This window comes from Schistocerca cancellata, chromosome 5 (genome assembly GCF_023864275.1).
Source record: "Schistocerca cancellata isolate TAMUIC-IGC-003103 chromosome 5, iqSchCanc2.1, whole genome shotgun sequence".
Taxonomy (NCBI): Eukaryota; Metazoa; Arthropoda; class Insecta; order Orthoptera; family Acrididae; genus Schistocerca; species Schistocerca cancellata.
In genome coordinates, this window is record NC_064630.1 from 584860068 (window position 1) to 584878207 (window position 18140).

The window sequence follows — 18140 nt, forward strand, 5'->3', positions numbered from 1 at the left end:
GAAGTGCTTTTCCATTTCTTCCACTTTCTACTGATTTAATAGAAAGCACTCCTAATCATATAAAATTATATTGATCCATCAGTTACAATATATGAACACTTCATTCAGTGTTCACCTTTGAACATGATTTATGACATCACGTGCTCTCAGTACAAATTGATTGATGGTTCTCTTTGGAATGACTGCTCAGCTTGATCTCTTGTTCCCATGATGTATACCAAATGTCATGGTACTCATTGCTGAAAGTCAGTTGATGTGTGTCCGAGCTGAGGTGAGACTGCAGGGAAATAAATAGCCCAACCAGCACATATGGCAAAGTGTGATACAGCTGCTATTGCCATATCTTCTTGAAGAAATGCTGCATCCATTCCAGAAACCATGTACATGCACAGATAACAAAAGGTTATCCATACAGTATGCAATTCTAAATGAATTAACTAAAAGAAAATGTACTTTCTTGAGTGGTGATTATTCATCGGTACTGTAGATGTTCTACAATGCATCCCTTTACCAAAGTAAAATGTTACAACACACTCCATTGATGAATTTCTTAATAGAACATAGATCTGATACATGTATATGTTATTAATAATATCAAATAAAGTAAGTGTTTTACAAAGTATGGCCTCTGTACGTATTTAGTGCTCGTATGTGATAAATACAAATAACTGCTGCAAACTGCTTTCTGTCTGATGATATATGGCTACTGTAACCAATGAATTAACTTTTGCATCTCTGTGTACGTACATTTTGAAATTTGTAACAAATTATCATTACCAATTAAGTGGAAATATGGGACTTAGTAAACCACCTTATGTAATCAGTCAAAGACCTTACTAGTTGTAGCACACAGACAAGAAAAATGTCTACTAGGTTTGTTTTTATTTATTCCACACCATTGTGGGCCAGTTCACTTAACATCTATTGAAAGAACATTCACATATCACTCTCTCTCTCTCTCTCTCTCTCTCTCTCTCTCTCTCTCTCTCTCTCTCTTACCATATATTCTTGTATAATGACATATGCATCTTTGGAGGTATGTGTGTATGTATGGAACAAAATACAAATTTATTCTAATCTTCTTCACTTTGTTTTGCTGATTGTGTTATCAGCATCTCTAGTCTAGAAATCACAACTGTAAAAGTAACACATTTGTAACAAATTATCATTACCAATTAAGTGGAAATATGGGACTTAGTAAACCACCTTATGAAATCAGTCAAAGATCTTACTAGTTGTAGCACACAGACAAGAAAAATATCTACTAGGTTTGTTTTTATTTATTCCACACCATTGTGGGCCAGTTCACTTAACATCTATTGAAAGAACATTCACATATCTCTCTCTCTCTCTCTCTCTCTCTCTCTCTCTCTCTCTCTTATCATATATTCTTGTATAATGACATATGCATCTTTGGAGGTATCTGTGTATGTATGGAACAAAATACAAATTTATTCTAATCTTCTTCACTTTGTTTTGCTGATTGTGTTATCAGCATCTCTAGTCTAGAAATCACAACTGTAAAAGTAACGCATTTTTCTTGTCTGTGTGCTACAACTAGTAAGATCTTTCATAAGGTGGTTTACTAAGTCCCATATTTCACAACACCTTACATCCTATAATTAAAAGTCTGGTCATGTTATGCTGTGGTAGTGCCATCTGTGGTTTTGTTACTCGGCCTTAACTTGTGACAAGTGCTGTGAATGATAGATAAAGAATAAGTTTTAATAACTTAGCCTACCAATGTTTTTTGGCACTATTTCTTTGAATTTAATTTTAGCTCAAGTATTTAATAGTTTGTTGTTCTCATTTTAAATTGAATCTTTAAGTAAAAGTCATATTTTTAGCGATATGTGATATTGCTGATTTTATTAGAGACAGGACAATGAATACAAATAAAGAATTAATGATATTAGCATTCCTTGTATTTTAGAAACTTTATGAAGAGCAAACGAGAAAAGTAACTTTGAAATTCTTTTTGTTTCAGAATGCAATACTTTATGGAGTTACATATAAATCACAAAGTGCCAATGTTGCTTGTGGGTCCTGCAGGGACTGGTAAAAGTTTTCTCTATCAGAATATGCTGCTATTTAAATTGCCCAAGGATGACTATGCTGTGGACTTCATAACATTATCTTCCAAGATAACGGCAAATGAACTTCAGGTAATGGTGTTGAGAGTATATAAAATACACTATATTTACAACAAAATATGAGTTCTGGATAAGAGGAAAATACATGCCATCAATAGGTTGACATTAATTAGTCATAGGAAATCAAATAAATGGTAGTGAGAGTGTATAAGATGCACTATATTTCCAACAAAATATGAGTACTGGATTAGAGGAGAGTACAGGCCATCAATAGGTTGACATTAATTAGTCATAGGAAATCAAATACATTGCACCCAGCAGTATTACATTCAGATACAATAAGCATGAAGGGTTTCATGGATTTCTATGTTAACCTTTTTATTACATAGTGACATACATACTACTGATGCTTACAGGCCTCTAATTGAAATATGTAATCCACTCCTCCCTCACAACATTTGTTAATTTTCACTATCTGTATGGTTCAATCTTTTAATAAGTTGCGAGAGGAGTAAGATTTACAATAAACTTTTTACTTATCTTCTTTTCTCATAGTTGGATCCAGTTCTTCACGTATAGGGGCTGATTCTTGAAGTTGTAATTTTTGACATTATAGTTTCTCATGCTTCCAGTTGACATAATAAGATTTAAATTAAGCATTTTCAGATAATTTATTCTCTCACATTTCTCTGTATCACACTGTCTATTGAATTTTCACATTAACAAAGCCAAAATAACATTGTTATTCCAAATTACAAAAACATGTCCAATCACATCAGAAGCATGCCTACTACTACTTCACTCTGCAGTAATAACAGTATTCCAAAGGGCTTACAAATTGTCCTGACAAATGAATTTATATTAATTTATATTACTATTTTATAAATGAATCCAAAAATAAACGTAATAAATAGGATCAGGTTGCATAATTAATAATAGAAATTTTAAGTGTGTCAAATATTTTCTAATGTCAAATATTTTAAAAAAATAATTTTTTCTTTACATTGGCAGCTAGTACAGACCTGTGGAACATACTGTCACAAGACAAATAATACAAAATTAAAACTACAACATTACAACACTAAACTAAAGAAATAAGTGTAGAGACAATGTAAATTACTAGAATTACAAATTTCAACTTCACATAAGGTCACACCTTTAAAATCTTAAAAAGAGAAGAGAAAAAATTCAGAGCCTAAATGTACAATGAGTGAGGAAACTCGAAAAAACTCACAACGATAAGTACAGACCAGATGAATATACTCATCATGAGTAGGAATATATCACAAAACCAATCAGCCACATAAACCAGAGTATTTAAGGATATGTTGATTTGTGAAAGGACAAAATAATTTTAAAAAAAAATTAGAGCCTAAGCTTACGATGTGGGTACCAACCCATGAATCCAAACCACATTGGGTACAGAGCAGCAAAAAATGTTTCGACACCACAAAATGAATAAAGCTCATAATCACATCAATAATTTCAATCATATTTAAAGAGTAATTATAGGAAACATCTAGCCTCAATCAATAGTTGTACACTCTTCTTGAGCACACATACACTGTCACGATGACCAGGGATTCCCAAATCAGAATTAAGCATGAGTTTGCCAACAACTCAAGTTCCAATCGGATACAATATTGCAATACTCAGGATAAATACAGGTAATCAGAGTTATAAATAGCTTTGAACAGTGCCATAATCGAATAACTTGAGTACCAAAATCAGTGTATGAAATGAGACATGTATACATCTTGTTATACTGTCTATACTAGTAATGTGTTCCAGTCTATTTGCTAATTGTTCATACAAACTAACCTACATACATAGTGGCCTAGAAGATTCATTTACAATTGAAAAAAAAATAAGAAAATGCACTGATTTAAAGTTACATAATGTATTGGGAACTTAAACCCCCGACTTCAAAAAACATACATTAATGTGGATTAACACCATCCATGCCAGTGATGTGTTCCATGAAGTCTTCATACAGGATGATTTCTTGTCTAATAATTTATAAATGTCGGTCACAATTCTGATGTAGTTGACAGATGCTTGAGTACATTAACCAGTGCCTATGATCTCTTGTATCCTGGCTGGTCCAGCAGGGTGCAGCTGTACAGTAGTGTGGGAGTGGATCTCCCTAGATTTCTCATCACACGGTCCAACAGATAGGTAACTTCCTGTCTAGCATTCACATCAAATCCTAAACATTGTTTTGTGTACTAAATATTCTGTTCAATACCTTCCTGACATCACATGGCATATACTGTCTATATTTATATTGCAAAAGCAAGTATATAGGATTTATGTCAGATAGGATTAAAAAGCGTTCATGTATGAAACTTTAATAAACAGAGTTAAATGCAATGGAAAAATGAACTATTAAGGTGATAAAACACAAATATATTACAAAACATAATTCAGTAGTTGTATGAACTTTTAAATATAGTATGTCATAGATTTAAACTCAGTCAATATATAAGACAGAACTTTAGAAATCACATGATGTTACATACTAAATTCCTGACCAACAAAACACAACTATATAGTCACATAAATCTGCAAACACATTGTATATTTTCTTCCAGACTAGGAATCATTATGCATCCATGTTCAAAGGTCTTGATACTAAAAGTTAAACATACTTGACATTTTACAAACTTGCTTTGCTTACCAGTAGCTCCTCTTGTCTTCACACATACAATGGACATTGTCACAAAATTCTCACTATAGCAGATCTTGTCTGTAAATTATTCAGATATACCACAAATCGGACTACCTGTTAACCAAACAGTTACCTTCCCACTGATCAATGCTAATCTTAATGCAAGGACACCAAAAATCTGAATCATCTTCTCTGTTGTTAGATACTTCATGTAAAAGATCACTTTCAGTTTCATCAAATGCTACATCCACACTGTCTTTACATGGTTTTATCAACTGTATTGGTTTCATAGCATTACTTTGTTACTCATGTTATCAGGTAAAGATTGAACACAATGAATGAATTCCATGGCACAACTAACATCACTTATTACAGAAGGAACATAAAATATATCATTGTCAAATTTACACTTCCTGCTTAGATCTTCTTTCACTTCATTCCACCAATTTGGGTATAAATTTTGACTAACCACAGCTAACTTATTCCAGAATGCGCATTTATCTATGTTATCATAAATCCAGTGCCAAAAAAACTTCAAAAAGTTTTCACTTTTGTTATCTAGGCACACAGATAACTGACCTTTACTGCTTAGATCATTACTCTGCACTACATTAATGAAAAACTGTTTTGACTGGACTGGTATTCCATGACTCTCACTTACAGCATCACATACATGATTTACCTTACCTGTATTGTCCACATCATTCACAAGTAACTCTGAAACTTTTAATCTTAAACTCCACAAATACCTGATACTCATCATTGTCATATTCCTCCAAAATTCCTAATCAACAACATCTCTAACAATACCAGTTTCATCTCTATCGAAGCCACTTACCTCACCTACTTTCATTCGCAATAAGTTACCAGTCTCAGACTTACCAACCCCAGTTATTTCACAGCTCTTATTCAAGTCTGCATAAAAAATACTATCTAGTTCACATCCAATTCAGTCAGCACCAGATTTACATACATCAATAACACTGTTTTCTGACTAAGAGAAGAAATCATTAGTACATACTGCATCAAAATTCTCACTATTCTCACATTCTGGTTTGTGATTAGCACCTACATCACCATAATTAAACATAGTGCCCCAAAACTTCTGATTAAAACATAAACAAGAAATCTGATATTCCTTCTGTTCAATTTGAGGTACATGTATCATATCATTAACACCGTTATTATTGTGTAACTTGGGTTTCCTGTGCTTCTTGTGTTTCCTCGCCTCCAAAACTGTGGACCTTCATGAAGTGAACTGCCATTTCCTGAGTAGTTACCTTTATGTTTTGTTGTATAAAAATGCCCATGGTTATCTGCATTATTCTTATCCTGCTGGTGTTCAAAATTTTTCTCTCTATTGACACTTTGATCCTGATAGAAGTTACCATTATCTCTGTTTCTGTAATTATTTCTATTGTAATTTCTATCATTCTGATTATTATGGTATGTATTTCTTTCTACTGCCCTATCCAGCCTGTCAATATATCGTGCAAATTTTTCAAGACAATCATCAGGTCCGTGTACTAAATCCCACTTAAAACTTTCTGGTAACCACCTTTTAAGTGCATCAATTAAGGTCATTTTGTCAAATGGTTTGTCAAGATGTGTTAATTTTTTAAGTTGATTCTTACAAAACTCTTTCAAAGTACCTCCCTATTCCTATAATTGGGACCATTCGAAAATTCACTTTTCATTCTCCCCTGTTCAGCTTCTGACCAAAACTTATTTAACCCTGTTCCACTACTGACCAAAATTTATTTAAAAAAAATTTTCTTGAAACTTTGATATGTTTCCCACTGACTTAAATTTAAATGTACCCATGATAGAGCATTGCCTTCAAGACATATTTTAACAAATTCAATATTTTGATTGTCATTCATGCCTGATAAAAAACTATCTCTACAGTGATGCAGAATATCCACTGGATGTAAATTGTCTGATGGAAAAGTTTTGATTGGAATGTTGGACCGCACAATATCATTGTTTGCACATAGACTTTGGTTCTTACACATTTCCTGAACTGCCGAAATTTTTTGATCTGAAACATTTAGGTTCGTTTGCATATAGTTTTCAACATTTAAAATTTTTTGGTCTAAACAGACGATGTTTTGTACCATTTTTTCTGCTACAGCCTTCTGTTCAACACTGATGTCATTAACATTCTTTGATTTCCTTGCTGATTTGACTACTAGCTCATTTTCCAAAACAATAAAGTTATTTTGTAAACATCAACCTTTCATTCACACTTTCTAACCCCTCTGACAACCTATTTTTTATCTCTGTATCTTGATTACAAAGTTGGTCCATTTGATATTGTACCCTGTCCATTTTACTATTGTTTTGAGTTTTCATGTAATTTAATTGTCCTTGTAGTAAAGTAAATTTGCTGTCATTATCTGTTGTTATTTCAGTTAACTGATCATTAACTGCACTAAATCTGCTACTTTTATCTGTTCTTATTTCAGCTAGTTGATCATTAACTGCACTAAATTTGTTATTAGCTGTCTTCATTTCCTCTAGTTTTGTCAAAAACAGTCCATTTTTTTGTTTTGAGTTTTCATGTAATTTAATTGTCCTTTTGTAGTAAAGTAAATTTGCTGTCTTTATCTGTTCTTATTTCAGTTAACTGATCATTAACTGCACTAAATCTGCTATTTTTATCTGTTCTTATTTCAGTTAGTTCATCATTAACTCCACTAAATTTGTTATTAGCTCTCTTCATTTCCTCTAGTTTTGTCAAAATGTACTGCAAAATATCAGTTTTTACTGTTTCTTTGCTGACTATGATTTCACTTGACTCAGACATGTCCTGGCTGGATCCTACACTTTCACTTCTACATCACTTCTAGCTTCGTCTCTATTCATATTTTTAACAAGCATGAGTCCACAAACAAACTAACTTCACAAATAGTTTGTACTTATCTTTCTTTTTTGATGTCCCTGGTTGTAGTTGTAAAGTCCTCTTTCATTCGACCCAGTCCATTATTGTTGGTAGCACCTCTTTGCTGTTGATAATATTTACTTTGTTGGGCAGCCCTCAGTCTTCTTTCTTCATGTGATCAGAAATCCATTCACATATTAACTGCAAATGACACCAATCACTCTCCCTTCTTCTGCAACAGACAAAACTTAATTATTAGCCATTGATCCCAAACAACGCCACCTCTTGTAATCTACCCCTCCCTCACATCATTTGTTGATTGTCACTGTCTTTATGGTTAACTCTTTTAATAAGTTTTGAGAGGAGTAAGAGTTACAATAACCTTTTTACTTATCTTCTTTTCTCATAGTTGGCTCCAGTTCTTCACGTTTAGGGGCTGATTCTTGAAGTTGAAATTTTTGACTTTTAGGTTATCATGATTCCAATTGACATAATAAGTTTCAAAGTAAGCTTGTTCAGACTTTTTGTTTTCTTCATGATAATTTATTCTCTCACATTTTCTCTATCACACTGTCTATTAAATGTTCGCATTAACAAAGCTGAAATTACGTTGTTATTTCAAATTACGAAAACATGTCTGATCACATCAGAAGCATGCCCACTATTACTTCACTCTGTGGTAATAACAGTATTCCAAAGGGTTTACATATTCTCTTGAAAAATGACTTTCTATTAATTTATATTATTATTTTGTAAATGAATAGAAAAATAAACGCAACAAATAGGGTTAGATTGCATAATTAATAATAGAAACTTTAAGTGTGCCAAATATTTTATAATTTCATTTTTTTTAAGTAATTTTTGCTTTACATTGAGACCTATTACATATCAATTGTAACAAAGAAAATAAATTAATTTCCTTTTACAGATTTTAGCCTGAAATATAATACATTGTGTACAAAATCATATGAAATTCTTTTTGAAAAAACAGCTGAGATAACATTAACTATTAAAAATTCATGGATATTTCTGGTATCAGTTGCTTCTGTAGAGGAAAAGTAATACTAGAGGAGGGTCTCCGTTTACAAGTATTTAAGAAAAAAAAAGTTAACCATACTGAGATGTATAGCATTTTGTTGGTATCAATTTACCGATTCCTTATTCAAAGGAAGTTTAGTCTCAGAATTTCTAAATGTGAACTCGATTTTTTCCTAAGAATTATTTACGTAAGTGCAGTATGTTACTGAATGTTCTTTTTGGTGTGACAGGTAACAAAATAGTTTCTTAAATTTTCCAACTTTTTATCTTTTCTTCGCTGCAGTACATCTACAGCAGTAGTTTTATTGAATGACAGTAGCACTAAAACAGTGTACATGACCAATTTTGGCCATTGGGCCATTTTCAAGTGTTTCACATCTGACCAACAGGGGCCCTTTTGTCAAATAGGATACTTGTACATACTAAAAGGCTCCTGTTATTCTGTTCTGAACACATGGGACTTAGTATAAGCACCGAAACTAGTTATGTACCATTTTTTATTGCAACTATATATGCAGTTCAGTAAATCAAAAAACAAAGGAATATACAATACTTCACTCTTGAGAACCTCTTGCAAGTAGGTATTTTACGTCATTTTTGTCACTTTTGTCAACTGCCAATCAATTTGTCTAATAACTATTTAGTAATACAGCTGAATTGTTTCTTAACTTGTAAGTGTAATGTTCACTGCAGCTGGATGTTGCTCATCTGCCTCTAGTCTCCAGAGCCTGTTATTTAGCAAATTTGTGTAAAGCACATTTTATAAAAGACAGTATACACCCACAAACATAGATTTTAGATACAAGTAGAGATATAAATCCAAGTTGCTCTTTGCATACCTGCTTGTACTTAATCGTAAGTCTGTATTTCTGAGGAAAGTCCAACCCAAGTTATATCACAGTTCAGTCTATTACAAGTAGAATAATACCACAAGCAATTTAACAACACCCTTCCTCTCCCTCACCAACCTCGTCATTGCACTTCCCACACAGTGATCACCAGAGGAGACAATGAAGATAGTTTGTGGCCCAGAGGAGCAGCCAGCAAAGAAGGCAGCAGTTCATTGTCCATGGGCATCAGTGTAGAAGGCTGATGGAAAACAAGGCTGAATAATAGCTGATTGGAACCACAGACCAGACATCTGCCAAGGACAAAGAAAAAAGTGGCACCTAACTAGGCTAGTGGAGACAAAGTTGGGTTAGACGACACCGCAGAATTCCATAGGTGGAGGCCACACTTCATGGACCTGTGACAATGGAGATTGTTCCACAGATCTATCTGGGAGGTTTAGCATCAGTGTAGTCCGAAGAACATTGTGTACATACAACCCTTAGTTGGAACCCTTTTAATAAATTCTCAAATTAATGTGCATCAAATGCAGGAACTTCTGTGAGTGAAATTCCAATACCTATAGTGACAGTACAATTGAACCACACTTCAAACATGTATGAAATAATAAGCACCACTATTCTAGCCACAGTTGGGCTAATTGGGTCCTACCAACTGCCTTGTCATCCATCAGCCAGTGAAGTCATGTGGATGCAGTATGGAAGGGTGGTGGCCATTGTTGGATAACAGACCTGGTGCCACTACCATGCAGCATGTAGCTCCTGAACCGGTATCACAAGGGTGAGTGTAGCTCCTCAACTGGTATCACAATGGTGAGTGCACCCAGTTGCTGTCCTGCCACCAAGGAAAATTCTTGGCAGCAGCAGGAATCAAACTAGGGTCGTCCGCATGGCAGTCAATGATGCTGACCACTCAGCTATGGAGGTGGACCCACTTTGAATATACGTTACGAAAACAGTCCATGGCATGATTGAATTATAGCCTGATTATCTCAAAACCCTCAAAAACATATATAGTACCACTGAATCATGGCTTAGCTCAAAATGTTGGCTTTGGAAGTAAGATTTAATTTATGAAGAACAAAATTAAGTTCAAGATGCAAGTGCATAACTAGACACAAAAACAAAATTTTCTGGACACAATAACTCTTGTGATTCTTTAGGCTTTCCCAGCGACCTGTTGACATTTAGAAAAAACAGGACTTCTTTTGGATGTTTGTGTCATACTTGCACGATATTTCAATGGTGTAACTTGCTGTCATCTTCAGGTGCTACCCGAGAATGATGCTTGGGTGGATCGAGTCCAGTATTTATGCCTGTAAGGTGCAGGGCACTCCCTGGTCGGTCTGCAATACATCAGGTGTTCTCTCCATAGCCTGCGCCTGCCAGACGCAGTTCCCATGCTTCTCCCTGGTGTTCCCACTGCTGTCCACGCAAGTGCAACAACTTCTGGATGATCCTGCATATAAACAAACAAGTGAGCCCACAAACAAAGTGGACAAAAAGACCAGGTCCCTGCTGAAGGAGATGGGCCTGCCTGAACAAGTCATCCAACAGCTGCTTTCCAAAGCGCCAATACCACCTAGATAATATGGACTCCACAAAGTTTACAAGAATGGCGTTTCTCTTCAACATATTGTTAGCAACATCGGCACTGCCACCTATCCTACCTAAAGAAGATGCTGGCACCACACATGGGAAAATGTTTGCACCACATTTGGAATTCAGTGGACTTCCTACAATGACTGACGCAACTACACATTGTGGACTCTGACATAATGATCAGTTACGATGTTGACTTACTTGATCTTATTGGAGAGAGGTTTGATGGAGCTCCCTTGCCTTATTCTGGCATGTAGTAACCTCGACGTACTTCCTATATGGGGGTCAATTTTATGAGCAAATGGAAGGGGTGACAGTGGGCAGCCCTCTATCACCAGTGGTTGCCAACCTAATCATGGAAAGATTTCAAGGGGAGGCACTAACATCAGGCACATATCAACCCAAGTCATTTTTTTAGATATGTGGATGATACCTTTGTCATTTGGCCCCATGGCAGGGAGAAGCTAGATGATTTTCTGGAACATCTGAATTCCTGCCACCTGAATGTAACATTCACAATGGTACTGGAGAAGGATGGACAACTCCCATTCCTGGATGTATTAATCAAGAGGAAGGCTGATGGCACATTTGGGCACAGTGTGTACTGCAAACTGACACACACTAACTTACACCTACAAGTCATCAGCTGCCACCATCCAGCACAGAAGTATGGAGTGCTCAAAACTCTAGTCCACAGACCATATACTCTGTCACACCCCAACAGTTTCACGATGGAAAAAGAACACTTACAGTCAGTGTTCACCAAGAATGGATTCTCATCTAGAGACATCCAGAAGGCACTTTGACCCACCCAGGCTACTACGGTATCCAGCAAAAGAACCAGAAGAGAAGAAGAGGGTGGCATACTTGCCATATGCTGGACCAATCTCTGCTAAGATCAGCAGAAGACTTGTTGTTGTTGTGATCTTCAGTCCTGAGACTGGCTTGATGCAGCTCTCCATGCTACTCTATCCTGTACAAGCCTCTTGATCTCCCAGTACCTACCGCAACCTACATCCTTCTGAATCTGCTTAGTGTATTCATCTCTTGGTCTCCCTCTACGAGTTTTACCCTCCACACTGCCCTCCAATACTAAATTGGTGATCCCTTGATGCCTCAGAACATGTCCTACCAACTGATCCCTTCTTATAGTCAAGTTGTGCCACAAACTTCTCTTCTCCCCAATCCTATTCAATACTTCCTCATTAGTTATGTGATCTACCCATCTAATCTTCAGCATTCTTCTGTAGCACCACATTTCAAAAGCTTCTATTCTCTTCTTGTCCAGACTATTTATCATCCATGTTTCACTTCCATACATGGCTACACTCCATACAAATACTTTCAGAAATGACTTACTCACACTTAAATGTATACTCAATGTTAACAAATTTCTCTTCTTCAGAAACGCTTTCCTTGCCATTGCAAGTCTACATTTTATATCCTCTCTACTTCGACCATCATCAGTTCTTTTGCTCCCCAAATAGCAAAACTCCTTTACTAATTTAAGTGTCTCATTTCCTAATCTAATTCTCTCAGCATCACCCGACTTAATTCGACTACATTCCATTATCCTCGTTTTGCTTTTGTTGATGTTCATCTTATATCCTCCTTTCAAGACACCATCCATTCCGTTCAACTGCTCTTCCAAGTCCTTTGCTGTCTCTGATACAATTACAATGTATGAAACATGATACAAAAAGCATATTTTGCTCACCCACTAAGATTAGGACAATGTTGGGTAATGTAAATGACGACCTGGCTTTATGGAAGCCAGGCATTGACAATATACCATGAGAATGTGGGATGTCATACATTGGCCAGAACACCAGGACTGTGGACAGCAGGCGTAAAGAACACCAGAGGCACACCAGACTCAGACAGGCAACGAAATCAGCCATAGCAGAACACTGTCTATATCTCGGTCACTCGATGATTTACAATGACACCAAGATTGTCACACAGACCCCTAGATATTGAGACAGTGACATGAAAGACTCTATTGAGATCAAGACCATGGAGAATCTCAAAACTGTGATACTGGTTACCAGCTCAGCACTGCCTGGGATCTGGCTCTTGAACTTCTGAAAACTCAAGGCAAAGCACATTGAGATTTCACAAGTAACAGGAGTGGTGACCAAGAAAACAGCCAGGAGACAGAGCAACAGACACTACAGATTTGTCCTGACACTCCAGAGATGATGGCCAGCCACATGGAGATCAAAAATGGGCCTGCAAAATCTAAGTGGATACACTTCCATTGCTCCGCAGCATCAGCCAGAGAGAAAACTGCCAGTCAGGTGCAGCTTATGCCAGATACGCAGAACATTGATGGACCACATCTGCAATGATGGAGTCAATATTTGACCAGACTGCATGTTATCATGCCAAACTATTCATCTGGTACATCCCCTGTAGGCCTTATGCAGGAGGCACAGCACTTATTGCACCATAAAGGAGGAATTAAGAGGTGGTAGTTGCCTTCTCTGAGACACACCAAAGTACACCTTGGTTTCAGTGTAGCTGATGGTGCAATGTTAAATGATGGTGAAATTTGGTCCTGAGCATAATGTCCTGCGATCCGTGTTGTATAAAGTCAACAATGTGACATAACATTGGGTTCTTGTGGGTGTTAGTCACAATATCAGGTGATGTTATGGGAAAGGTGGAAATGACCAAATCTAGATCAGTATATCAAGCAGGAAAAACACCAATTTATGTTGGTTGAAGTCTGAGTTTGGTCACATGGGGAATTGGGACTGCATGTCTGTGTCTGCATGTAATGTCCCTGTTTGATAGTGGATAGAATAATGAAAATTAGACAAATACTGCACCCAGTGCTGGAGGTGGTTTGATCTGGTAAGCAATGATTGGGCACAAAGACAACGAACAACCTAAGATTATGCATGACAAAGTGAATTTTCTAAGTAAATAAATGAGTCATAATTTTGAACTGTGTAAATAATAGTGAGGGCCTTCTCCTCTGTTAGAGAATAGTGTTGCTGAGAAACAGACTAAGTTTAGAAACACATGTCATAGTATACTTGGTGCCGTCAAAGTATCTACAGGACTCTGCTAATAATGAGTGAGGATGTCTCCATTGTTATTACCAGAGGCAAAGCAGGAGCATACATCATACACATTGCCCATTCAAGGCAGTCTTTCAAATCCTAGAAAGCTTGTTACTAGCAGTGTGTCCACTCAAAACATTCTTTGATGCTGTAGCTGGTTCAGTGATTAAGAGTTGTGCTAGATTTGCAATAAATGTGTCGTAATAAGAAATCTTTCACATTCATGAGGGGCTGCATATTATCAATTGCCACAACATAATACTTCATTGGTTGTAGTCCATTTACTGAGAGATTAAACCCCAAATATGGAAAGGAAGGTTGCGTAAAAGAATGTTTACACATGTTGCTCAAGGCTGTGAAGCTGGTGCCCTGGCATTGCACCTGTGACCAAAATACCATTGAGGTATGCAGCACAGTTAGGAATGCTCAGTATTAATTGAACCACAAAATGCTGAAATATGCCAGGAACTGAAGAGTTCCCATTTATAATGCTACCATTTGTTGTGGTAAAGGTCAGTGACATGTTGAGCCCTTAGTAAATTTGGGTGCTTCATCCAAACAGGTATGAAAATATATCTCTGGATTGTGAGTTGTTACTGAATAAAATGGCATGGCATAATTTAGTGCAGAATTCATCCAGGATTGATGAAGGGTAAATTTCCACTTCAGCTTGTGTGTTGATTGTTGCTGTGAAATCACCAGGAAATCCTAAGGTGCCATTGCTGTTGTATACTGTTAACAAGGAAGTGGCCCATTGTCTACTGAGAAAAGATGTTAACACATCTTCATGAGTGAACTTATCCAACTGTGTTTTGAAAGTGTCCTCATGAACCAAGAGCACTGGTTGGGCTTTGAATAAACACATTAAGAGTTACATGAGTTTTGAAATCAGTGATAAGTGGCCCTTTTAACACAGTCAGTTTTTGAGCTGACACAAGGCCCTTTGAATAGCATGATGTGTAAAGTTTCAAGTACCATAAATCCAAAAATGTGGAAAGAGTCTAGCCCAAATCATTGTTCACTTTGTGGTCAAGGACCACCAGAAAATTTACTAGACAAGTTACTTGATTATGAGTAAGTACAAATGAACAATATCCTAGAAAAGGCACATTGTGACATCCAAAGGTCAAAACATGTATCTTGGCTCTCAGCAATGGAGGCAAACCTAAACTTAAGTAAGTATATTAGTTTAGCAATGACATAACACTTGTGTCCAAATGTGACCTCACAGGATGTTTGTTAGTCAGTGCATCAAGTATATTTCTGGTTTGGATTTGAGAAGCCACCACTTTTTTAGGTTGCTCACTCACTTTGTTCATTTCCATAGGTTAGGACACACTGGAACTGCTGTAATATACTTCTTGCAAGTGTCTTGCACCTGTGTCATGTTATGAGCCAGTGGGGGCACAAGCTATATGCATGGTGAAGGAAACAATGTTTACATCTGGGCAATGGTGCTGAAGTGCCAGTCAACAGAGGTGTGGTTTTTCACAAGGTCACACAGGCTGTGCAGTAGTTTTGGCCCCCACTGGAGGTGGTGTGACATCATGCATCGCTGGTGTTAGAGAACTGACTGCTGACATATTTAATTCCATTGAAAATGAACTCTCAGCTGTTTGGCCAGTTTTTTGGGCTGGAGCTATTTTGCGTAACTTTCATCAGAGGTGGATCTGATTTCTTCAATATGTAGTTCATCAGTTTCAAGCCATGTGTAACTGAGCTACAATGTCCTTGATAAGGCAGTCCATGAAGTCTTGTCCACACAGAATTTATAATTTCATTCCTACTTAACATCTGTAGATTGATGGCCTAGGCCATATTTGTTCAAACAGATTTTGGGTTTGCATCCGGTTCTCATTCAGTACATTCCACAATATTTCAACTTGCCATCTGCTAGTCATCCTCAGGTGAGCCACTGAAAACTGATGTAGGTGGCCTCCATTTTGTGGTATATATTGCACTGTGAGTACTCCACACTTGTCAAATTCAAGTTGACTGATGGACACCACTACCTAGCAGCAGGACACTCACTGGTGGAACAGTGGGGCTCACTGCATTACGACTTGCCATGGCCATTGTCGCACTCTGACATCTTCAATTACAGCAAACCATGGAGATGATAGGATTCCAGACACTGTCCAATTGGTAGCTGCTATCAAGCTCATCGAAATTTTTCCAGGTATATTTCCATAGATTCTTTGATAATGGACTCCCAAAATGATGTTGCTGTGGTCAGAATAACTGTTTTATCACCCTCCATTGAATGTCCAATGGAAATACAATGTTCAGACCAGCAGGTTTGCTTGGCTGAAAAAGGTGAGTGCAGCATTGATGATCAGAGCAGCACTTTTTCTCAGTCGTGTGGTCTGACCTATGTAAGCCATATCATATTGGCATGGTATTTTGTTAATTCCAGCCTTTTGCAATGACAAATCATCCTTCAGTGATCCCAGAAAATCTGCAAACTTAGAAGACATGTGAAAAATAACTTTCACCTGAAATTTACAAGGGATTCTGCTATCTTAAATGAATTGTTGCCCACAAAAGGAAGAAAAGCTAAACATTTTTCCACCATGTTCTCCTAAGCTGCCCTTAAACCAACTGCACTGAACATTGTTGCTTCTTTCGCCTTTTGGAACCAAGCAAGTCCCCTAATGTCAAACATTGTATTTCCGCTGGATATTCAATTGAGTATGATAAAACAAATGATTCTCACCATGGCAAATTTTTTTGGTATTCCATTATTAAAGAATCTGTGGAAAGACACCCAGAGGAAAATCTGAGAAACCATGATAGTGGGCTACCAGTTGAAGCATTTTTTCATTGTGCACTGTCCGCCCCCATTAGCTGAGTGGTCAGTGCGACAGAATGACAATCCTAAGGGCCCAGGTTCGATTCCTGGCTGGGTTGGAGATTTTCTCCACTTAGGGACTGGCTGCTGTGTTGTCCTAATCATCATGATTTCATCCCTATCGATGTGTAAGTCGCCAAAGTGGAGTCAAATCAAAAGACTTGCACCCAGCGAATGGTCTACCCGATGGGAGGCCCTAGTCACATGACATTTACATTTTATTATGCACTGATATGGTGTTTACACTGCATGTAAAATCTGTCACCCAGAAGTATGTATGTTAATTAACTTTGCCTCATAAACAAATTCCAGTCACTGTTGAAGTTAATTTTGTCATCCTGCCATGCAGTGTCACACAGTTGTGTTGTTGCACTTCTTCCTCTTGTTGCAATGTCTGGCCACTGGAAGAGAGCTCTGTGTGTGTGTGTGTGTGTGTGTGTGTGTGTGTGTGTGTGGTGGGGGAGAGGGGGGGGAGGGGGGGGAGGATTACTTGCCATCAAGCCTTGGCAATGTCTGGAGTTGATGTGACTTACACTTCACATACACTTTCATAAAAAAACAGATTGCATTCTGGTCTGTTGTTGAACTAAGTTGTTTTAGAAGTGCTTGTTCCAGTTTAAATTCTCATCAGTATGGATATATACAAATTTAAAAGTTTATATATATATATATATATATATATATATATATATATATATATATATATATATATATATATATATATATATATATATACACCTGCCTGTGTATATGCGGATGGATATGTGTGTGTGTGCGAGGGTATACCTGTCCTTTTTTCCCCCTAAGGTAAGTCTTTCCGCTCCCGGGATTGGAATGACTCCTTACCCTCTCCCTTAAAACCCATATCCTTTTGTCTTTCCTTCTCCTTCCCTCTTTCCTGACGAGGCAACCGTTGGTTGCAAAAGCTAGAATTTTGTGTGTATGTTTGTGTTTGTTTGTGTGTCTATCGACCTGCCAGCGCTTTTGTTTGGTAAGTCTCATCATCTTTCTTTTAAATATATTTTTCCCACGTGGAATGTTTCCCTCTATTATATATATATAATTCCAGTTATAATTTCTTT

The 18140-nt window shown here is 36.9% G+C and overlaps 1 protein-coding gene across 1 annotated transcript in view; it reads left to right on the forward strand.

Annotated features, from left to right (window-relative positions):
• The first annotated feature begins 1398 nt into the window (after positions 1 to 1398).
• Positions 1399 to 18140, forward strand: part of LOC126188698 (dynein axonemal heavy chain 12-like) — a 72573-nt gene continuing 55831 nt past the window's right edge. Inside the window, exons 1-2 of the mRNA XM_049930306.1 lie at positions 1399 to 1427; positions 1988 to 2165. Of these exons, the coding sequence (XP_049786263.1) occupies positions 1399 to 1427; positions 1988 to 2165 (207 nt within the window). The remainder of the gene's footprint in view (positions 1428 to 1987; positions 2166 to 18140) is intronic.